A 16,791-nucleotide genomic window follows, 5' to 3' on the forward strand; every position below is an offset into this window, starting at 1 on the left:
TGGCAGTAGCAAGGGGTCAGGGTGAGCACTTACGTGACACTTCTGTGGCTATGCAGCCATACTGTACAGTATATACAGTAAGCTGTGGTTCACTGTGTGTTCTGACACCCAGGGGTGATTCCAGCATGTCTCTCCATCAACATCATCTTATGAATAATCAGATACAAAAAAGCTAAAAAATTTTTGTTTCCAAAATTTACAGTATTATTTTAAAAACAGAAATATCAGAAACATAAAAACCTTTCAATTTAAAATATGAATCTAAAGCATGGAAGATACATTGTAATTTCAAAAATAGAAAGAACATAAAAAATTCTTGTAAAACCAATAAAAACATAAATAATTAAATCACTTCAAGTGAACAAATCAATAACTTTATAGAACAAATTAATAACTTCATAGAACAAATCAATAACTTTTCTACAAATGCCACCTGCAGGCCTTGGCATCTGCAAATGCTCTTATAATGTCCTTTAGATCCAAAGACCTTTGCACATTGCACTCTACTGAAATAAGAGCCAGTCTCTCCTAGGACATGGCGGCCTGAGAAGAGGGTTTTGCTGTAATTTAAAGATGAGAAGCTTATCTCTCCAGAGGCATCAGTGACTGGAAGAGTTAATTGCAGATGAAGGGCAATGCTGAGGTTTACATACAGTTCCAGAAGCTGTAAATGTAATCAAGAATTTCTCTTAGGCAGGAAAATCCATGATCAGGAAAGGTATATAGAGCATCCCTAAACTCCAAAACCTAATTCTCAGAATCTATGTCATTTAGTGTTTTCTCCAGTTTTTACACTTGTCTGCAATTGTGCCACTCTGAATATTGTTAGAGAAATTGTGTGTCATTTAAGGTGCTATGGTCTGTGTCCTATGGTAGCCACTAGGGGGAGAAAAAAAAACTCTTTTAAAGTGCTTTTCTGGAATGGATTGAGTTTCTTATCTGCCCTCATACAGGAACTGCCAGGTTTCCCCCCCACTTTTCTTTTCTATGAAAATGTGAAAATTTTAGTTTCTATGTTGTCTACCATTTCTTTAGCATCATTTAGAGAGACTGCAAGTCCCCTTTTTCTGAATTGTTTCAGATATGCTCTGACTGTGCTTTTTTTCTCTTCAGAAACTCTGACGGTTTGCAGAATCTTGCTGATGTGGTTAAGATGATACAATATGTTGTGCCAGATTACAGTGCAAAATGCCGTGTCATGACTTTTTATATTGGTTGTTGTGAACATTGTTTCAGAGGCCTGTTATAGTAATATGGGTTAGAGAACAGACCATACTTGTATGATCTCTGGGATGCAGAGTACACAAATCCTTCACTCAGGTAAAAGTAGAGCTATCCTAGATAAAATATTACTTACTGTAAGTAAAAGTTATCAAAAGTAATTACCTTTGAATTTGCATAGTGTATTAACATACTAAGCTTGGCCATTGGTGATAGGTTTCTCACCTTTCATCCAAGTATTCTGAGCCAATGCCCAAACTCCATCCAGTGGATGCAATTCAATTCAATTCAATAAAATTTTATTTGTACAGCGCTTTTAACAATTGACATTGTCGCAATGCAGCTTTACATAATCATGATGATGCCGTGATGCCCTTTTGCATTACAGTTATATATATATAAAATGAATAAATGAATGAAATAAAAACTCTTAACAGACAATAAAACCAAGCTCACATGTGGAGATTTTTTATGTGTTGCTTTCTTTCAGAGGAGTGCAGAACGGTTGTATTATAGGATTTAACTAATGTTAAATGACTGAAAATATGCACAGGTTATCCCCTACTTACGAAGTATGAAGTTCTGTTCCAGGAGTGCGTTCGTAAGTCAGATTTGTTCGTAAGTCAGATTTGTTCGTACAGTACTGTAAGTCAGGGACCAAACAAAGTCTTATATGCTTTTCAATATCAATGTCTTTTTTAGGCCTCCCGGGTGCAACTGAACCCTTTTGATTATACAGTTAAAATGAAGAAAAATATTAGTCTAAGTCTGTGTTAAAGACCAAGTACTGACCTTGTATTAGCTCATAGTAGCCTTAAAGTCATGGTAAAAGTCTCTATCTTTCTCTGCTTCCTGAACCACAACATACACAGTAATTGAATTACTTCCAATAATTATGTATTATTAAATTGTTAATATACTGTACAGTCATGGCCAAAATTTTTGGCACTTCTGAAATTTTTCCAGAAAATTAGGTATTTCTCACAGAAAAGTATTGTATTAACACATGTATTGGAACAAAACAAAAATGGGAGTTCAAAAGCAAATTCGACATAATGTTGCCCATATTTCAAAAATGGGCTGGAAAAAAAATATTGGCACCCCCAAAATTGTAGATAAATAAGATTGTTTCAAGCATAAGATGCTCCTTTAAACTCACCTGGGGCAAGTAACAGGTGTGGGATCACACCTGGAAGCAGATAAAACCCAGGAGGACCCCACTGCTGACACAGAGACATAAAAAAGCAAGACTACAGTTTGCCAAAATGTACTTGCGTAAGCCAAAATCCTTCTGGGAAAATGTCTTGTGGACAGATAAGACCAAGTACAAGTCCTTTTTGGTAAAGCACATCATTCTACTGTTTACAGAAAACAGAATGAGGCCTACAAAGAAAAGAACACAGTACCTACAGTCAAATATGGTGGAGGTTCAAAGATGTTTTTAGGTTGTTTTGCTGCCTCTGGCACTGCGTGCCTTGACTGTGCAAGGCATCATGAAATCTGAGGATTAAAAAGGCTTTTGGGTCACACTGTGTCGGAAAGCCGTGTTTGCGTCTGAGATCTTGGGTCTTCCAGCAGGACAATGACCCCCAAATATACTTCAAAAAGCACACAGAAATGAATGACAACAAAGCGCTGGAGAGTTCTGAAGTGGCCACCAATGAGTCCAGATTTAAATCCCATTGAACACCTGTGGAGAGATCCTATTGCTCAAATTGCTGTTGGGAAAAGGCGCCCTTCGAATATGAGAGACCTGGAGTAGTTCGCAAAGGAAGAGCATTTCAAACTTTTGGGTGAGAGGTGTAAGAAGCTTATTGATGGTTATAGAAAGCGAATAATTTCAGTTAATTTTTTTGGTGCGTGACCAAATATTAAGTTAAGGGTGCCAATAATTTTTGTGTGACATGCCAAGTTTGCTTTTTTTATTCCTATTTCTGTGAGAAATACTTGATTTTCTGGAAAAATGTCAGGGGTGCCAACATTTTTGGCCATGACTGAGATGAGAAAGATAGCATGGTTATATACCAGTTAAATGCAGTTATACTGGTTATATCCCAGTTAAATGCTTTGGAATACTCAATGTCACCTTGTGTTTCTGTATGCCCTCCTGCACCCTCCTCTTTGCAGCCAACCCCAGGGGCATGGTTCTCTTTAGTTGGCTGCAGCAGTGTGAGAGATGGGCAGAGTTTAGCACAAGAATCAATTCTTCACACTGGCTTCCTGCTGAGCACAACACCCCATTAATCCAGTGATTTGTTCATCTGTCTGCAAGCTTCAATATCAGGTACAGTTCTTTATAGCCTATGGATCAGTAATTATTAGTTTGTTAAAGCCTTTTCTTCAGCCCTCATGAAGGAGAATGCAAAACACACACACACACAAAAAAAAACAGAATTGATGTATTATCTTTTTCATTAGTATCCATACATTTGTATCCATGAAAGTTGTTGTTTTGTGTAATGTATTATGATAAATATAAGTTAAAATTAGTAATATATATGATCAAAAATGTATTATTATTATTATTATTATTATTATTTTAGAAAACTCTAACCATATCACCACAAGTAATGTTAGCAAACGGGTGCTTGAATTAATTCATTTTTCATGCTACTGAACCAAATAATTGATGTCTGCATCAAACTATATGTACGACACACTAAAAATAAACACCTTAATTAATTCGCTTGCATCCTTATTTACATTTTATGCATAATGCATTCAGGTGTCAGTGGAAAAAAAAAATAAAAACATTACTTTGGAAATCTTACAAAGACATTTTTTGTAACTTATAGCTGATTTGCTCATAAAAATTGCACAACATTTTCTCTTGGAGAATTTTTACAGTTTCAGAGTTTTAAATGATCATTTCATTTCTTTTTTAGGTTATGTTGAACACTTTACTTTTTAGATTTTTAGAACTAATTTGATTTTATACTTTTAAGCCATACTTGCTTTACAGTTTCTCTTTTACACATTAAACCTTTAAAAATGTAGTGAAATTTGGTGCAAGTGCGGTATTCATCTCTTGTGTCCTCCATCTTTACAGACATCGTCCTCTAAAACTGATCCAATGAGGGCTGCTTTGTCTCTTGACAAAAAAAAAAAAGAAGTTTGTGTACATAGTCGGCTCTTTTTCCAGGCTGCTAGCTTCTGATATTTGCTTTGCCCCTCACAGTCGGAATGTGACTTTTGACTGGGATGGATCTCCCGAGCCTGTCACCATGGTGACTCAGGCATGGGATTATGATGGCAGACTGATAAATTGCATGCTGATGAACACAATTCAGTGTGAGAACATTGGAGAAATCCATCAAATCCTGGTTTGGTTCATGGCATTTCCTTTTTGTTTTTTTTATCAACCTAATTAGGGGCCAGGGGTAGCTCAGTGGTTAAGGCACTGGACTACGGTTCGGAAGATCCCAGGTTCAAACCCCACAACCACCAAGTTGCCACTGTTGGGCCCTTGAGCAAGGCCCTTAACCCTCAACTGCTCAGATGTGTAATGAGATAAAAATGTAAGTCGCTCTGGATAAGAGCGTCTGCCAAATGCCCAAATGTAAATGTAATTAAAACCCCAGATCAACAGGAAAATAATCAACATTGAAAATCATTTCAAGTTTCATTTACTGTTGTGAAACAGGTTAGATCTTGTTATCACTCACGTTTTTTCCCCATCACTGTTACCAGCTGTTCACACTAAGACCACAAATATTTGTACATAGCTGCTATCAGTGCCACAACGTCCTGATTTGACACTGAATTACTGAGGAATTTTAGGACTCTTTACCTGTTTCACCCGGCTGTGAACCTTAATTAGGTTTTTGCCACCCCTACAGATATGGATCTCCTGTGCTTCTTCCTGTTGGCCTCAGCATTAACCAAATCTGTAAGTAAATACATTGGTGCAAATGCTAAACAAAGCAATAAAAAAGGACCCATAAATTAGATTAAATTGAACCCCATAGGTACAATAACTTTAGTGATAGAAGTTATTATTAGTTTTTAGTTATGCTAACTAATGGTAAAACAAATGTTAGTCTCATTGCACAAAATCATTTGGGGAATCTACTTAATAATTCTGCATTGTTCGTGGAGCGTAAATTTTAAAACAAAGGACATTCTGTATAGTTTTATATTTAAAGAATGTTCTTGACTTTTTTGAACTTCTTGTTCTTGCACGGAGATAATTAGGTTATTAATATGTGGGGTGTTTAAGTCAAACTGCAACTTGTGATGGAATTTCTTGTGAATGAAGGAGTAAAATCAACATTTACACAAAACTTCAAGCACAGTATTGAGATGAGACTTCTAGCAGAAGTGAAACATTTAAACGGTGCAAATGATTTAAAGAAGTCTGTTTGTTCATGAGTGACAAAATCCCGGCTGAGGTGGCTCGAACCCACTGCAGTCCCATGAACAATCAGTGTGTGGAATGCCTGATCCTCGAATATAGATGGATAACTAGTCGCCAACTTGCCAATGTCCGTGGGAACCGTACACACAATCATTTACGGACACAGCTTGCCCGTTACAGGAACTAGGCTGTGAGTTGCTACAAAACCCAGAAGATCTCAAGACACCCAACTCGTGATCACAGGATAATTAAATCATGGCTGTTACCTGATGGCCATGGCTGATTACAAGGAGTTTTCAAGTCAAACTGGTACTTTTAGTTGTGCAGAATAACAAAACACATTTATGAGAGTGAAATTGGCTTTCTCTATATAATCCCTGGCTATACTAATGCACTAATCACAGTGCTTCACTAGTGCTTGGATTCCATCAAGATAGAATGTTTTATCAGTACACCAGACTGTCTGATTCAGGTCTGAAACACTGGCCTCTCAGTAACTCCTTTAATGGCCCAAACATGTGCAAATGGCTTGGAGCGAGTTCAGGACAAGGTTTACGCCTTCATTCACAAGAAATTTCATAATAAGTCCCATGTCCCAAATGAATGCTCAAGGATGTTTTACCTGTTTCCCCCCAAAAAATTTATTAAGTAAAATTTCTCAGCATGTTCATTAATTAACTAATGACTTTAATATCTTTGTGGTAACCCCTTATTTTTTTCTTCTTTGTGTGCTCTTAAGGTGCAAAGCGCTGCGCATGAGAAGCAGGCGTCACTCTACAGATGGCCACAGAATACTGAGGAGAAGGTAATTCAGCCACAATACAATTTGCCAGCATACCCATACAGTATGTCCCTTTTTTAAAGGTTACGATTTAATAATTTGTCACATGTACCTAACAGCACAATGAAATAATAATAATTATTTATCTATTTATTTATTTATATTTTTTGGGGGGGATATTCCAGTTAGGAAGCTGGGGTCAGAGCATAGGGTCAGCCATGATACACCACCCTGGAGCAGATAGGGTTAAGAGCTTTGTTGGGGTTTGAAGCTGAAACATTCTGGGCCCGGTTTCTCGAAAGCTTCTTATCGCTAGGTAGTTCTTAAGTTGTACCTTAACCTCTCTCTTAACGTTATGGTGTGATTCCCAAAACCTTCGTACTCTAAGTATATCTTAGGTACTGTAAGTCACATGTTCGAAAGGTTGGTCTGGACCAACCTTAACTCACTCTTAGCGTTGTTTCAGCTCCATACGCTAGTCACTGCCACTGTGCAGCAGTCTTTATAAATCAGCGGTGTATGCAAGCACATTAAGGCACGTTATCAAAGTTGTATTAATGATAAAATAAACGATAGGCCTGTTTAAGAATTTTATTTTATTTGATATCAGAACTAATAAAGTGACTTTTAATTAGCCTATTTTATAATGTGACTAATGCATTAAAATTGGCAATTACTTTTAATATTAAAAAGGTGGCGAACAATTTGGCAGCGATACAGCGTAATGTGCTAAACTGTGCTAAACTGAAGACGTGTGGTTCATGTAATTTTTTTTCTTTAGGCCAAACTTTGTCCGATGTCCAGCTGCTTGCTGCTTTTTGTTTAAAATATGTTTCATTGATCATTAGCCATCATCCATTACTAGCTGGACTTTTCTTTTGGCGTTCTTTATTTTATGATGAAATTTTATTTATTATATGAAAAAATAAACTTGGGAGTTTCAAACCCAATCCATTCATTTTTCTGAGTGATTGTAAACCTCTACTCTGTCATCTCATTGTATTCATCAACAAAAGTATTCAAATTACGTAAGATGTATCTTAAGAGTCTTCTTAGCGAGTGTGTATTATTGGGAAACCGGGCCCTGATCAATAATCCAGATCCTTAATCAATTGAGTCACCACTGCCCCTTATTATAATTATGCTAAATAATTCTTCTTCTCCCAGGATGATAGGCTCCCATTGTTGGAAGAGGTTCATGATTCCATTTTGCCAACATTCTTCCCCTTCGAGGCTAGTAGTCCAGGACTAGAAAATAGGGATATAAGCAAGGACAGGTCAAATCGTGGAGATGGAACAAATGAAGCATACCCCATAGTTTTGGAGATGTCTGATGAAGATGGGAAGAACATTCCTGTGCTGCTGAGTGACGAGATGCTCACACAACTTTTAAGGAGTTCTGAGGAAAAGCAGCATGGTGTGGAGGGTGAGGAAGATGAGGATATAAATAAGGAGAGTGTGGAGATACCAACAAAGTCAAAACATAATGGAGACGAGCAGCAAAAGCAACAAAAGGAGAAAGATTTGGAAGAAGAGGAGGTGGGGAGTAGCACAGACTCTGAGATACCAGTAGATTTAGACTTTATTTCTGAGGGTGTACCTATGAAAACTCAAAGCACGAAGCTGGACAAGAGCAAACCCTTAACCAGTAGGTTGAAAGGGGAAGAAAAGGTTGACAGTGAACTTCCCACAGTCATGGAATACTATGACGCTCAGCCTAATCAAGATTATGAAGATCCCAAAGATGGTTGGCAAGAAAAAGCATTTGACCAAGTTAGGTCTAATAAAGGTCTCCAACATGAGCAGATACTTCCAAATCCTGACATTGACAAAATGATCACAGATGCAGACAAGGTCATAATGGGCCTGGGGGGAAGGAACCTCACTGAGGAAAAGGAGGGAGGGAAGGACACTAATGAAAATGTCAGCCAGGGTAATGGAAAACACAAGGAACAGATAAAGAGCAAGAGACTGAGACAAGCACAGAGTGACCAGGCTTTGAGTGCTGAGGTGACCCCAGATGATTCTCAAATCCAAGAGCCGGAGAAAGAGGCAGAACTCACACTCAACATGTTGCAAAAGAAAAAAGGGAAATTGGTAAGACTGGAGATCATCAAACATTGTGAAATAAAAATCAAATATTTGTATTTGAATAGTATTGTACAAAAAAAAATTAATATATTCAGTTAATTTAATATAATTTTATTTAAATGTATCTAAACAACAGGGCTCCCAGTTTGATCTAAATTTTACATTGCTCTCTCTATGACGTTTTGGGAGCAATATCAACCAGAACTTTAAAATAAATTGCTCCTATGTATGAATATGTAAGACCCCCTTATGCTCAGTGTTCTTGGGATAGACCCCAGCTCCATACCGAACTGAACATAAAGTGATAACTGAAATTATGTTTTTAGAGTAGTCAATGTCACAATGAGTAATCTAAATAAAGATTTAAGTCTTTAGAAAGATCACATGACAGTCTGCATGGTTAAAAAAAGCAGTTCTGGACTATCCAGTGTAAGATTTAGGCATAAACTTATTTTGGAAGTGCAAACCCTCAGGAAGTTCACGTGGAACCATCTACAGTATTGTAGATTGAATTTGGGAAATTGAATCCCAAGTACAAGATCTAAAAGCAAAGGTAGACGACTAGGATGAATCAGGCAGATCCAGAGAGCAGGAGGAGCCACAGAGATAGAAGTGTATGAGGATCAGACATGAGTTATTCAGACTTTCTTTCCAAAGATATAAAATTCAAGGTGATTGTAGTTTTTAAACTGTAAAAAGTGAAAATAACTTATGGGGGCTTTTTTTGTGTTAGACAGCTAGGTCCCTGACTTTTAGAAAGAAGTTGTGAAATAGTAGGAAAGTACAAGAAGTTATGGCAAGGAGATGGGGTTTAAGGGATGGTCATCTGTTCTTTCAGAACTTCTTAAAATAATCCCATTCATTTTGGAATTTCTAAATAACTTCATTCTTTAACAATGTACACATACACTATGGACGTTTTTATAGTTGTGGTTTTGTAGAATACATTTCAGATTTAAGTTAAGGTTTAATTTAGGTATTCACATTTCATTTGAATTATCTGTAATTTTCTCCATGCCATTCCATCCTGATCTCCCAAGGCATCTGTACTGGGAATGAACCCTGTGCAGATCAGGGCTGCTGTGGATCTTTTCCCCAGAATTACTCCCACAGCCCGGTCCAAATCCAGAACTGGAACAGATCCAGGACAGGAAGCTTCAGTCGGTGGGTGTTTCAGACTCTTATCTCTACAATGCACAGTGACAGACTCTGATCAAGAATGTGCTGAGCTGGGATTTTGTTAATACACAATGCCACCACACATCTAATGGTTACCTAAACAAACTGTGGGCCATCTCAGGCAGCAGGGTTAAGAAATCAGTGAGGGTGATGTTCGGTTTTGTGCTCCGAACAAACTAACAGAGCCAAAAGTACGTATTCTATAAAAGGCATCCCATAATAATACTAAGCTTATTGGAGATGGCAAAAGACTTTATTTAAATCAAAATTAAGTGTTTTAAGCCTGGAAGTACATCAATATAAAAATGTACAAAGAGTGTTCAAGTCAAAGTTCTGAGAGTAAAAACTCCCTTTATTTCTCTCTATATTTCCCTGCTACACTAATGCACTTATCCCAGTGTTTCACTAGTGCCTGCATACTATCAAGATACAAGGTTTTCAAGATACAAGCCAAGATCAGACTGCTTGATTTAAAGGAGGAACTCCATTAGTGTGGATGTGGGATGTGGCAATAACTCCCAACCGAGCTCCTATAATGTGCAAGTGGTGTTGGTGAATGATTGTGTTTACAGTTCCCACAGACAGTTGGACCTCTTCTGCAAGTTGGCAACAAGTTATCCATCAATTTTTAAGAATCAGGAGTTCCACTTGCTAAACGTTAACAGAAACGGCTGCATTGAGCTCCTAGCCACCTCTGTTAGGATCATCATTCACGGATGTACGGCCTTCTTTAATACATTTGCACTGTTCAAATGTTTTACTGCACCTAATAGTCTCATCACCATACTGTGCTTGAAGTCTTCTGTAAATGTCGATCAGTTTTATGCTTTCATTCATAAAATGTCATCACAAGTTCTAGTTTGACTTGAACGCCCCTTATAAATCTAGTTTCCACAAGCCTGAGCAGAATAAGTGCTTAGTCGCTAAAGACGTCAGAGAGTGACCACAATATTTTTATGGGCAGGCTTAAACAAAGAATGTAAGGTTTAAAAAGGTTTAAAAGTTTTTAGTGTAGATGCAAATGTTTCATTTCATGTGTCTGACATTTTAATTTTGGTGTCCCACAAGGTTCTGATTTAGCCACTGTGTATTTTCCCTTTTTTCTCTTTGGACAATCATTGATTTATCCTCATTTACTTCTTCATCCTAGTCAAGGTTTTGTTGTGTGTGGACCTTATCCAGGAAGCACAATGGGCAATGCACTCTGTGAATACACTTGGAATACATGAATACTAACTATATAGAGGTGTAATGCAGATTAAAAGCATGCATGGTTAACTGTGTATTTGCAGATTTTGAGTGTTATCTGTCAAGTATGAGACAGAGCGGGATGTTTACTGAAAATTATGAAATAGAAAAACATGAAGCAGACAAGGGCAAATCTAAAATTGTATCCAAAACCACACAGAGTCAGGCCAGAGGAGAGTAGACTGAGCAATACTCAAAAACTGTAAACAGACTCTAGCAAAGATCACATGCTTGGAAACAAACTGGGAAGATTATAAGTTTATGACATCATAGATTGTAGCTTGGTTAAAATGTCTATTATAAATACTTTGAAACTGTAAACTAAATAATAAAAAAAACCCTGAAATTAAGAGTGCTACGGTATGTTAATTCATTATCATTATGTTCATAATTATAATTATCACCTTTGTCTTCTAACAAATTTTTATATAAATATAGTATTCACATCATATGTAGATTCATGCGAGAACTTCCACTGTAAGCGGGGGAAGACATGCAAGCTGAATGATAAGAAGAAACCCAGCTGTGTGTGCCAGGAACCTGCAGATTGTCCTCCAAGTCTCAGTGAGCTGGGACATGTAAGTACTTCAGAGCTCAATATACAGTATATTATACTGTTATTGTTAATAATGTGTTCTTAAGGCCTGAGGTTATTTTGTGAGAGCAAAAAAAAAAGGACATAGCCCTGAGACTAGTGCTGTGCAGCAAATTGAATTTTATTTTTATTTTCAGTGTTTATCTTAGATAATTGATATTAAGCAAATTTTGCACACCATTTGTGTTATTGCTTTACAATGGTGCACATTCATGCCTCACTAAAAGCAAAGGGTGTTTTTAAAGTTTTAAATACACTTTTGGACCTCATTCCTGAGCAAAACTGTTTTTACGAATGCACGCCAAATATAATTTTGCTTGCTAAACTGCCTCAGATCCATGTGCATGAAGTTTGCATATTCTCCTTGCGGTTTTCTCCCACATTCCAAAGACATGCAGATTAGGCTAATTGGTGTCCAATTGCCAGTTGTTTATGTTCATGTGTCTATTCGCCCTGCAATGGACCGGTACCCCATCCAGGGGTTCTTACCTTATGCCTTAGTCTCCTTGGAAAGGCCCCAGGCTCCCCCCAATACTGTCGGGGTTCACCACTAGAGGGCACTGTTCAACCCTTTGAGGGTTTACCACTAGAGGGCACTGCTTTTGGTTTGTAGTTTTTGTTGGTAGACTGAATTTCCCAGAAGGCACCTCGGTCAGGTGATGCGGGTGCTAATCTGAACGAGGTAGCTAATTAGTTACATTATAAATAGCTGGTTGTACGTGACAACTGTACTGGATTTTGATCCAGTTTATTTAAACATTGGGCATTTTGGATGTTGATTTCATTTAAACAGGTGTTTTAGGCGTTAAGTTTTTTACAAGTTTTATAAGTAAAACAAAGAAAGCTAAATCATATTTCCGAGGTGCCAAACTGGAAAAAAATTAATAAAATACACTCACTTTCTCACTCATCTTCTATACTGCATTATCCTGTGTTCAGGGTCGCTGGGACTTGGAGCTTATCCCAGGAGGCTTAGGGCACGAGGCGGGGTACACCCTGGACAGGTTGCCAATCCATCGCAGGGCAATTTGAGATGCAAATTAGCCTAATCTACATGTATTTGGGCTGTGGGAGGAAACCGGAGAACCCAGAGGAAGCCCACAAAAATAAAATACAATAAAATAATAATTTTGATCTACGACACAAAAACCATGATATGTTTTACATTAAATTCACTGTTGAAGGCACAAATTCAGTGAATGCATCATGCTTCCAAAGTCACTAATGTAGGTAATTAGCTTTAAATAAATAATGATTAATGGATTATACAGTATGTAAGACCTGATTGAGCTGCTCTTTCCTAGACAAACCCAGAATATTTCAATTATATTACCTAAAAATTTTACCATGGCTACTTAAGTGAATGGTCCTTTTGACCCATGTTATTATAAATGAGTTTGCTTCCATAAATGTTTTTTTTTTTTGTAGGTTTGTGGAACAGATAACCAGACCTATACCTCATCTTGTCAGCTCTTTGCCATCAAGTGCAGCCTTGAGGGGAGCAAAAAAGGTCACAGACTACATCTGGACTACACGGGCTCCTGCAAATGTAGGTCATTTCTGTTCATGCTGTGAACCTGTGGAAGCCCCGGAAGGCAGTGATGTTAAATTCAATGCACACATTAATTTATTGCTCAACTAGACATTATTGAAGGTCTGTAGGATTTAAATAGCTAATGAGTCCAAAAAAGGTTACACTCAGTATCTTTATACAAATCTGTACTTTAAATGAAGACTACTATGGTTTTTGTTTTTAATGCTTGATTAAATTGATGTGTTTGTGTGTCTTAGTTATTCCACCGTGTCTGAAGACAGAGCTTATACATTTTCCACTCCGCATGAGAGACTGGCTGAAGAATGTGCTGCTGCAGCTTTATGAAGAAGATATCCTTACAGCCAAGCAGAGATCCAAAGTGTGTATCCACAAACAAAAACAATTTAATTAAACAATTCAATCTATGCTATTACTGTAACTGTATCAAATCTAAAAAAAAAAAATCTAAATTCTAGCAATAGAAATGAAAAATCCTGTGTTTAAACAATATTTTGTTTATAAAAAAACTGGTTACAATTATTTAAGTCCGGATTATATATTACCTAAGCAATATCCTGAGAAGGAGTGCTGTTGTGCTGAATATCTGCATGGCTGTGATGCGGTTTTAGGTAGAAGGGCACAGCCCAAATATTCAAGATACTACAGCTGTGCTGATATTCAGAACAACAGCATGACCTTAAACGTGATATCGTATGTCCCACGCCAGTCGTGGAATGAATGCTTCATGTCCAATCAGATTTCTAAGTCAGAGGTAATTGTTGTATGATATAAATTATACCTCAACACTGTTGAATATTTGACTAAGAGAGGTTTATAATCAGTGCACTTGTGTTACATTATCATTTGAATAGGTACAACATACACAGGAACTTGTTTGCCTGACATGCAACATAATATACAGTATGTCTAATAACAGACAGATGAATGTGATTTATTTAACAAAGAAAAATGTCTGAAAGGAGTCTCAGCACAAAAACTGTAAGCACTTTGTAACAGTCAAAGTTCCACTGGAAAATTCCCCTCTACAGGAATATCTAATGATTGTCTTCTAGCAGAAACTTGATACCGTTATAACAAAAGCAAACTTGTTTTGTGGAAGTTCAGGATAAGACATAAATAATCGTAATCACTGAATTATAGTATGAACAAACTATTCGAAATTTTCCATGAAGTGCTGCTTTGTGGTGCAGCCCAACGTTGATCTTTTAAACACTTGTTCCAACCTGTTTTCTTCCTCACCTACTGTACTGTATCTACTCTACAGGTGCAGAAGATTTATGAGAATGAGCGGCGTCTCCATGCAGGCGATCACCCCATCGAACTCTTGGCTCGAGACTTTGAGAAGAACTACAACATGTACATATATCCAGTTCATTGGCAGTTTGCACAAATGGACCAACATCCATCAGACAGGTGTGTTTTCAAGGCAGAGCCAAATTAACTTGTACTTGACCAAGGACTTTTAGTTTAGCACTAGCTTAAAAAACGTCTTTTTTTTTTTGAATGTATCATTCAGTTCTCGTTGGACTAGGTGTCTTTATCTTAGAGCTGCTGTTACAGGTAGCACCTGTTTAATGCTATATTTCTATGTCCAGGTTCCTGTCTCACTCAGAGCTTGCTCCTCTGCGTGTTCCTCTGGTTCCTATGGAGCACTGCACTTCGGTATTTTTTCATGTGTGTGATGCAGACAAGGACAAGCTGCTCTCTTTCAGGGAGTGGTGCCGCTGTTTTGGCATCAAGGACGGTAAGATGAGCCAAAGTAAAAAGGAAAATGCTTTGCTTAACTGTTAATTCAGTTACATTTCCTGTATGCAAATCCAGTATAGGAGGTTCATCTTCATTTCCTCCCAGCATATGGATAAATTTAACCTATAAAACTAAGACAGGATGCAGAACAGAATAACAGAACACCGTTATGAAAGTAAAAACTCCCTTGTTTTACATTAATGCACTTATCCCAGTGTTTCCCTAGTGCTTGATTACCATCAAATTAGATATAATTCTCAGTACGCCAGAGCCTTGTTCGGACTGCCTGCTTCACGTCTAAAACGCCACCTCAGCTGGGATCATCATTCATAAACATACAGCCTTTTTTAAGATGTTGGCATCATTCAAATGTTTTACTGCGGTTAAGAGTCTCATTACTGTACTGTGCTTGAAGTCTTCTGTAAATATGAATCAGTTTTATGCCTTCATTCACCAGAAATTTCATCAAGTCCTGGTTTAGCTTGAACGCCCCTCGTATTGTTAATGATTGCATTACTCTTACGAAACAATAAGCAACTCTCTAATATTAAATCACTTTGCCTGGGAGCCTCACCGGCTTCAACCATTTCACATTGTCTGATGCTCTTACATAAACTTGAATGTAAAAGGCACTGATCCCATGCTTTTTGTTAGATGGAGGGATAAATACATGTAGAGAACATTTTGAGTTAATTAATGTGATGCTTGATGTAGCTCACATTAGACAAACATGTAATTAGAAGTATTTGTAAATACGTCAATTTACTAAATTATTTAACAATTGGATGGACTCCAGTCCATCACAGACCACGAAACACACACAAATTCACACTTAGGGTGTAGCCAGTCCAGCTACCAGATGTTTTTTTTAGGTTCAAGGAAACCAGAGAATGAAGATCCATAAAAGCAACCTGAATTCAAGATTTATTTATTATGGATGCAATGTTTTTTTTTTTTAAGATTTACAAAAGGTTGGACAGTGCAGGTGTGTTAACCCTTAGAGTGTTTAAATTTGAAATATCAACCAGGTGGCACCATTTCACAATTTCCTTGTGAATATTTTAGACAAGTGATTTGTTACAGAGCTACTCATAATTCAGCTTCAGGGTTGGCGTGACTGCATTATGGTGTAACTAATGGTTATCTTACTAGCAAAACATTTAATACAAGAGTCCAAAGCTAATGTGGTAAGCTACAGAAACAGCACTTTCCTGTGTTAATATCTGACCTTTATCTTCATATTTCTCTCCGTGACTTCATGGCAACAGAGGACATGGACTCCAAGATGCTGTTCTAAATAAATGATGCTTGTTGCCACAAGATGGATGCTGCTCACAGAAGCTCCTTCAGGGAGGAGGAAGAAACCTCAATGTGAGAGCAAACGGAAAGAGTTAAGAAGCGAAGACTCTGACCTGTTACGTAATGTCTGTATCTTTGGAAAAAGTATGATTTTTATTTTTATTTCTGATTGTGTGATTAAAATATTTGAGATTGTAGTCGGTCTAAAGATGACTAGTAGAAGACGAACAGTCTTTATGACAATAGTTTTTCTTGATAGTGTCTAGTAAAATCGATGATTTTGTGTTTTGAGCATTCTATGAGAACATTCAATGACAAAACTTCCTAGCGCACTCATAATGTTATAAAAAAATCACCCAGAAATTTGTTACATTACCATATTTTGTTTTGACAGTTAATGTATTTAGCAATAACTAATAAACCTCCCCTTTCAAATCATATTCATTAATGTAGGTCTTTTTTTGTGTCACTTTTTGGTAGAGCACTATTTGAGTCGCTATATTGTATTGAATATTCTGTTGATCTCACCTTGATTGATTCATCTCTACCACTCACTTGAGGTATTCCATAAAAAAAGAATTCCAGTAGATGATGCTTTGCCTTTAAGTTGTTATAGCTTTTAAATTATTTTAAAGTATACAGAATAAAATAAAGTTAATACCCCAAAACATTTGTGCTGTTGCACCACCATTTAAAAAAGGCTTTTTTTCTGTTATTAT

The 16,791-nt window shown here is 37.2% G+C and overlaps 1 protein-coding gene across 1 annotated transcript; it reads left to right on the plus strand.

Moving 5' to 3' along the window:
* Positions 1 to 3,481: 3,481 nt before the first annotated feature.
* Positions 3,482 to 16,412, plus strand: sparcl1 (SPARC-like 1). Its single transcript, XM_053502506.1, has 11 exons — positions 3,482 to 3,505; positions 5,061 to 5,110; positions 6,318 to 6,383; positions 7,527 to 8,456; positions 9,491 to 9,614; positions 11,334 to 11,455; positions 12,901 to 13,021; positions 13,264 to 13,385; positions 14,292 to 14,440; positions 14,623 to 14,771; positions 16,042 to 16,412. The coding sequence occupies exons 2-11, from the start codon at positions 5,063 to 5,065 to the stop codon at positions 16,068 to 16,070; spliced, it is 1,860 nt and encodes a 619-aa protein (XP_053358481.1). The 5' UTR covers positions 3,482 to 3,505; positions 5,061 to 5,062; the 3' UTR covers positions 16,071 to 16,412.
* Positions 16,413 to 16,791: the final 379 nt, after the last annotated feature.

The sequence above is a fragment of the Clarias gariepinus genome, chromosome 8 (genome assembly GCF_024256425.1).
Source record: "Clarias gariepinus isolate MV-2021 ecotype Netherlands chromosome 8, CGAR_prim_01v2, whole genome shotgun sequence".
In the NCBI taxonomy this organism is placed as follows: domain Eukaryota; kingdom Metazoa; phylum Chordata; class Actinopteri; order Siluriformes; family Clariidae; genus Clarias; species Clarias gariepinus.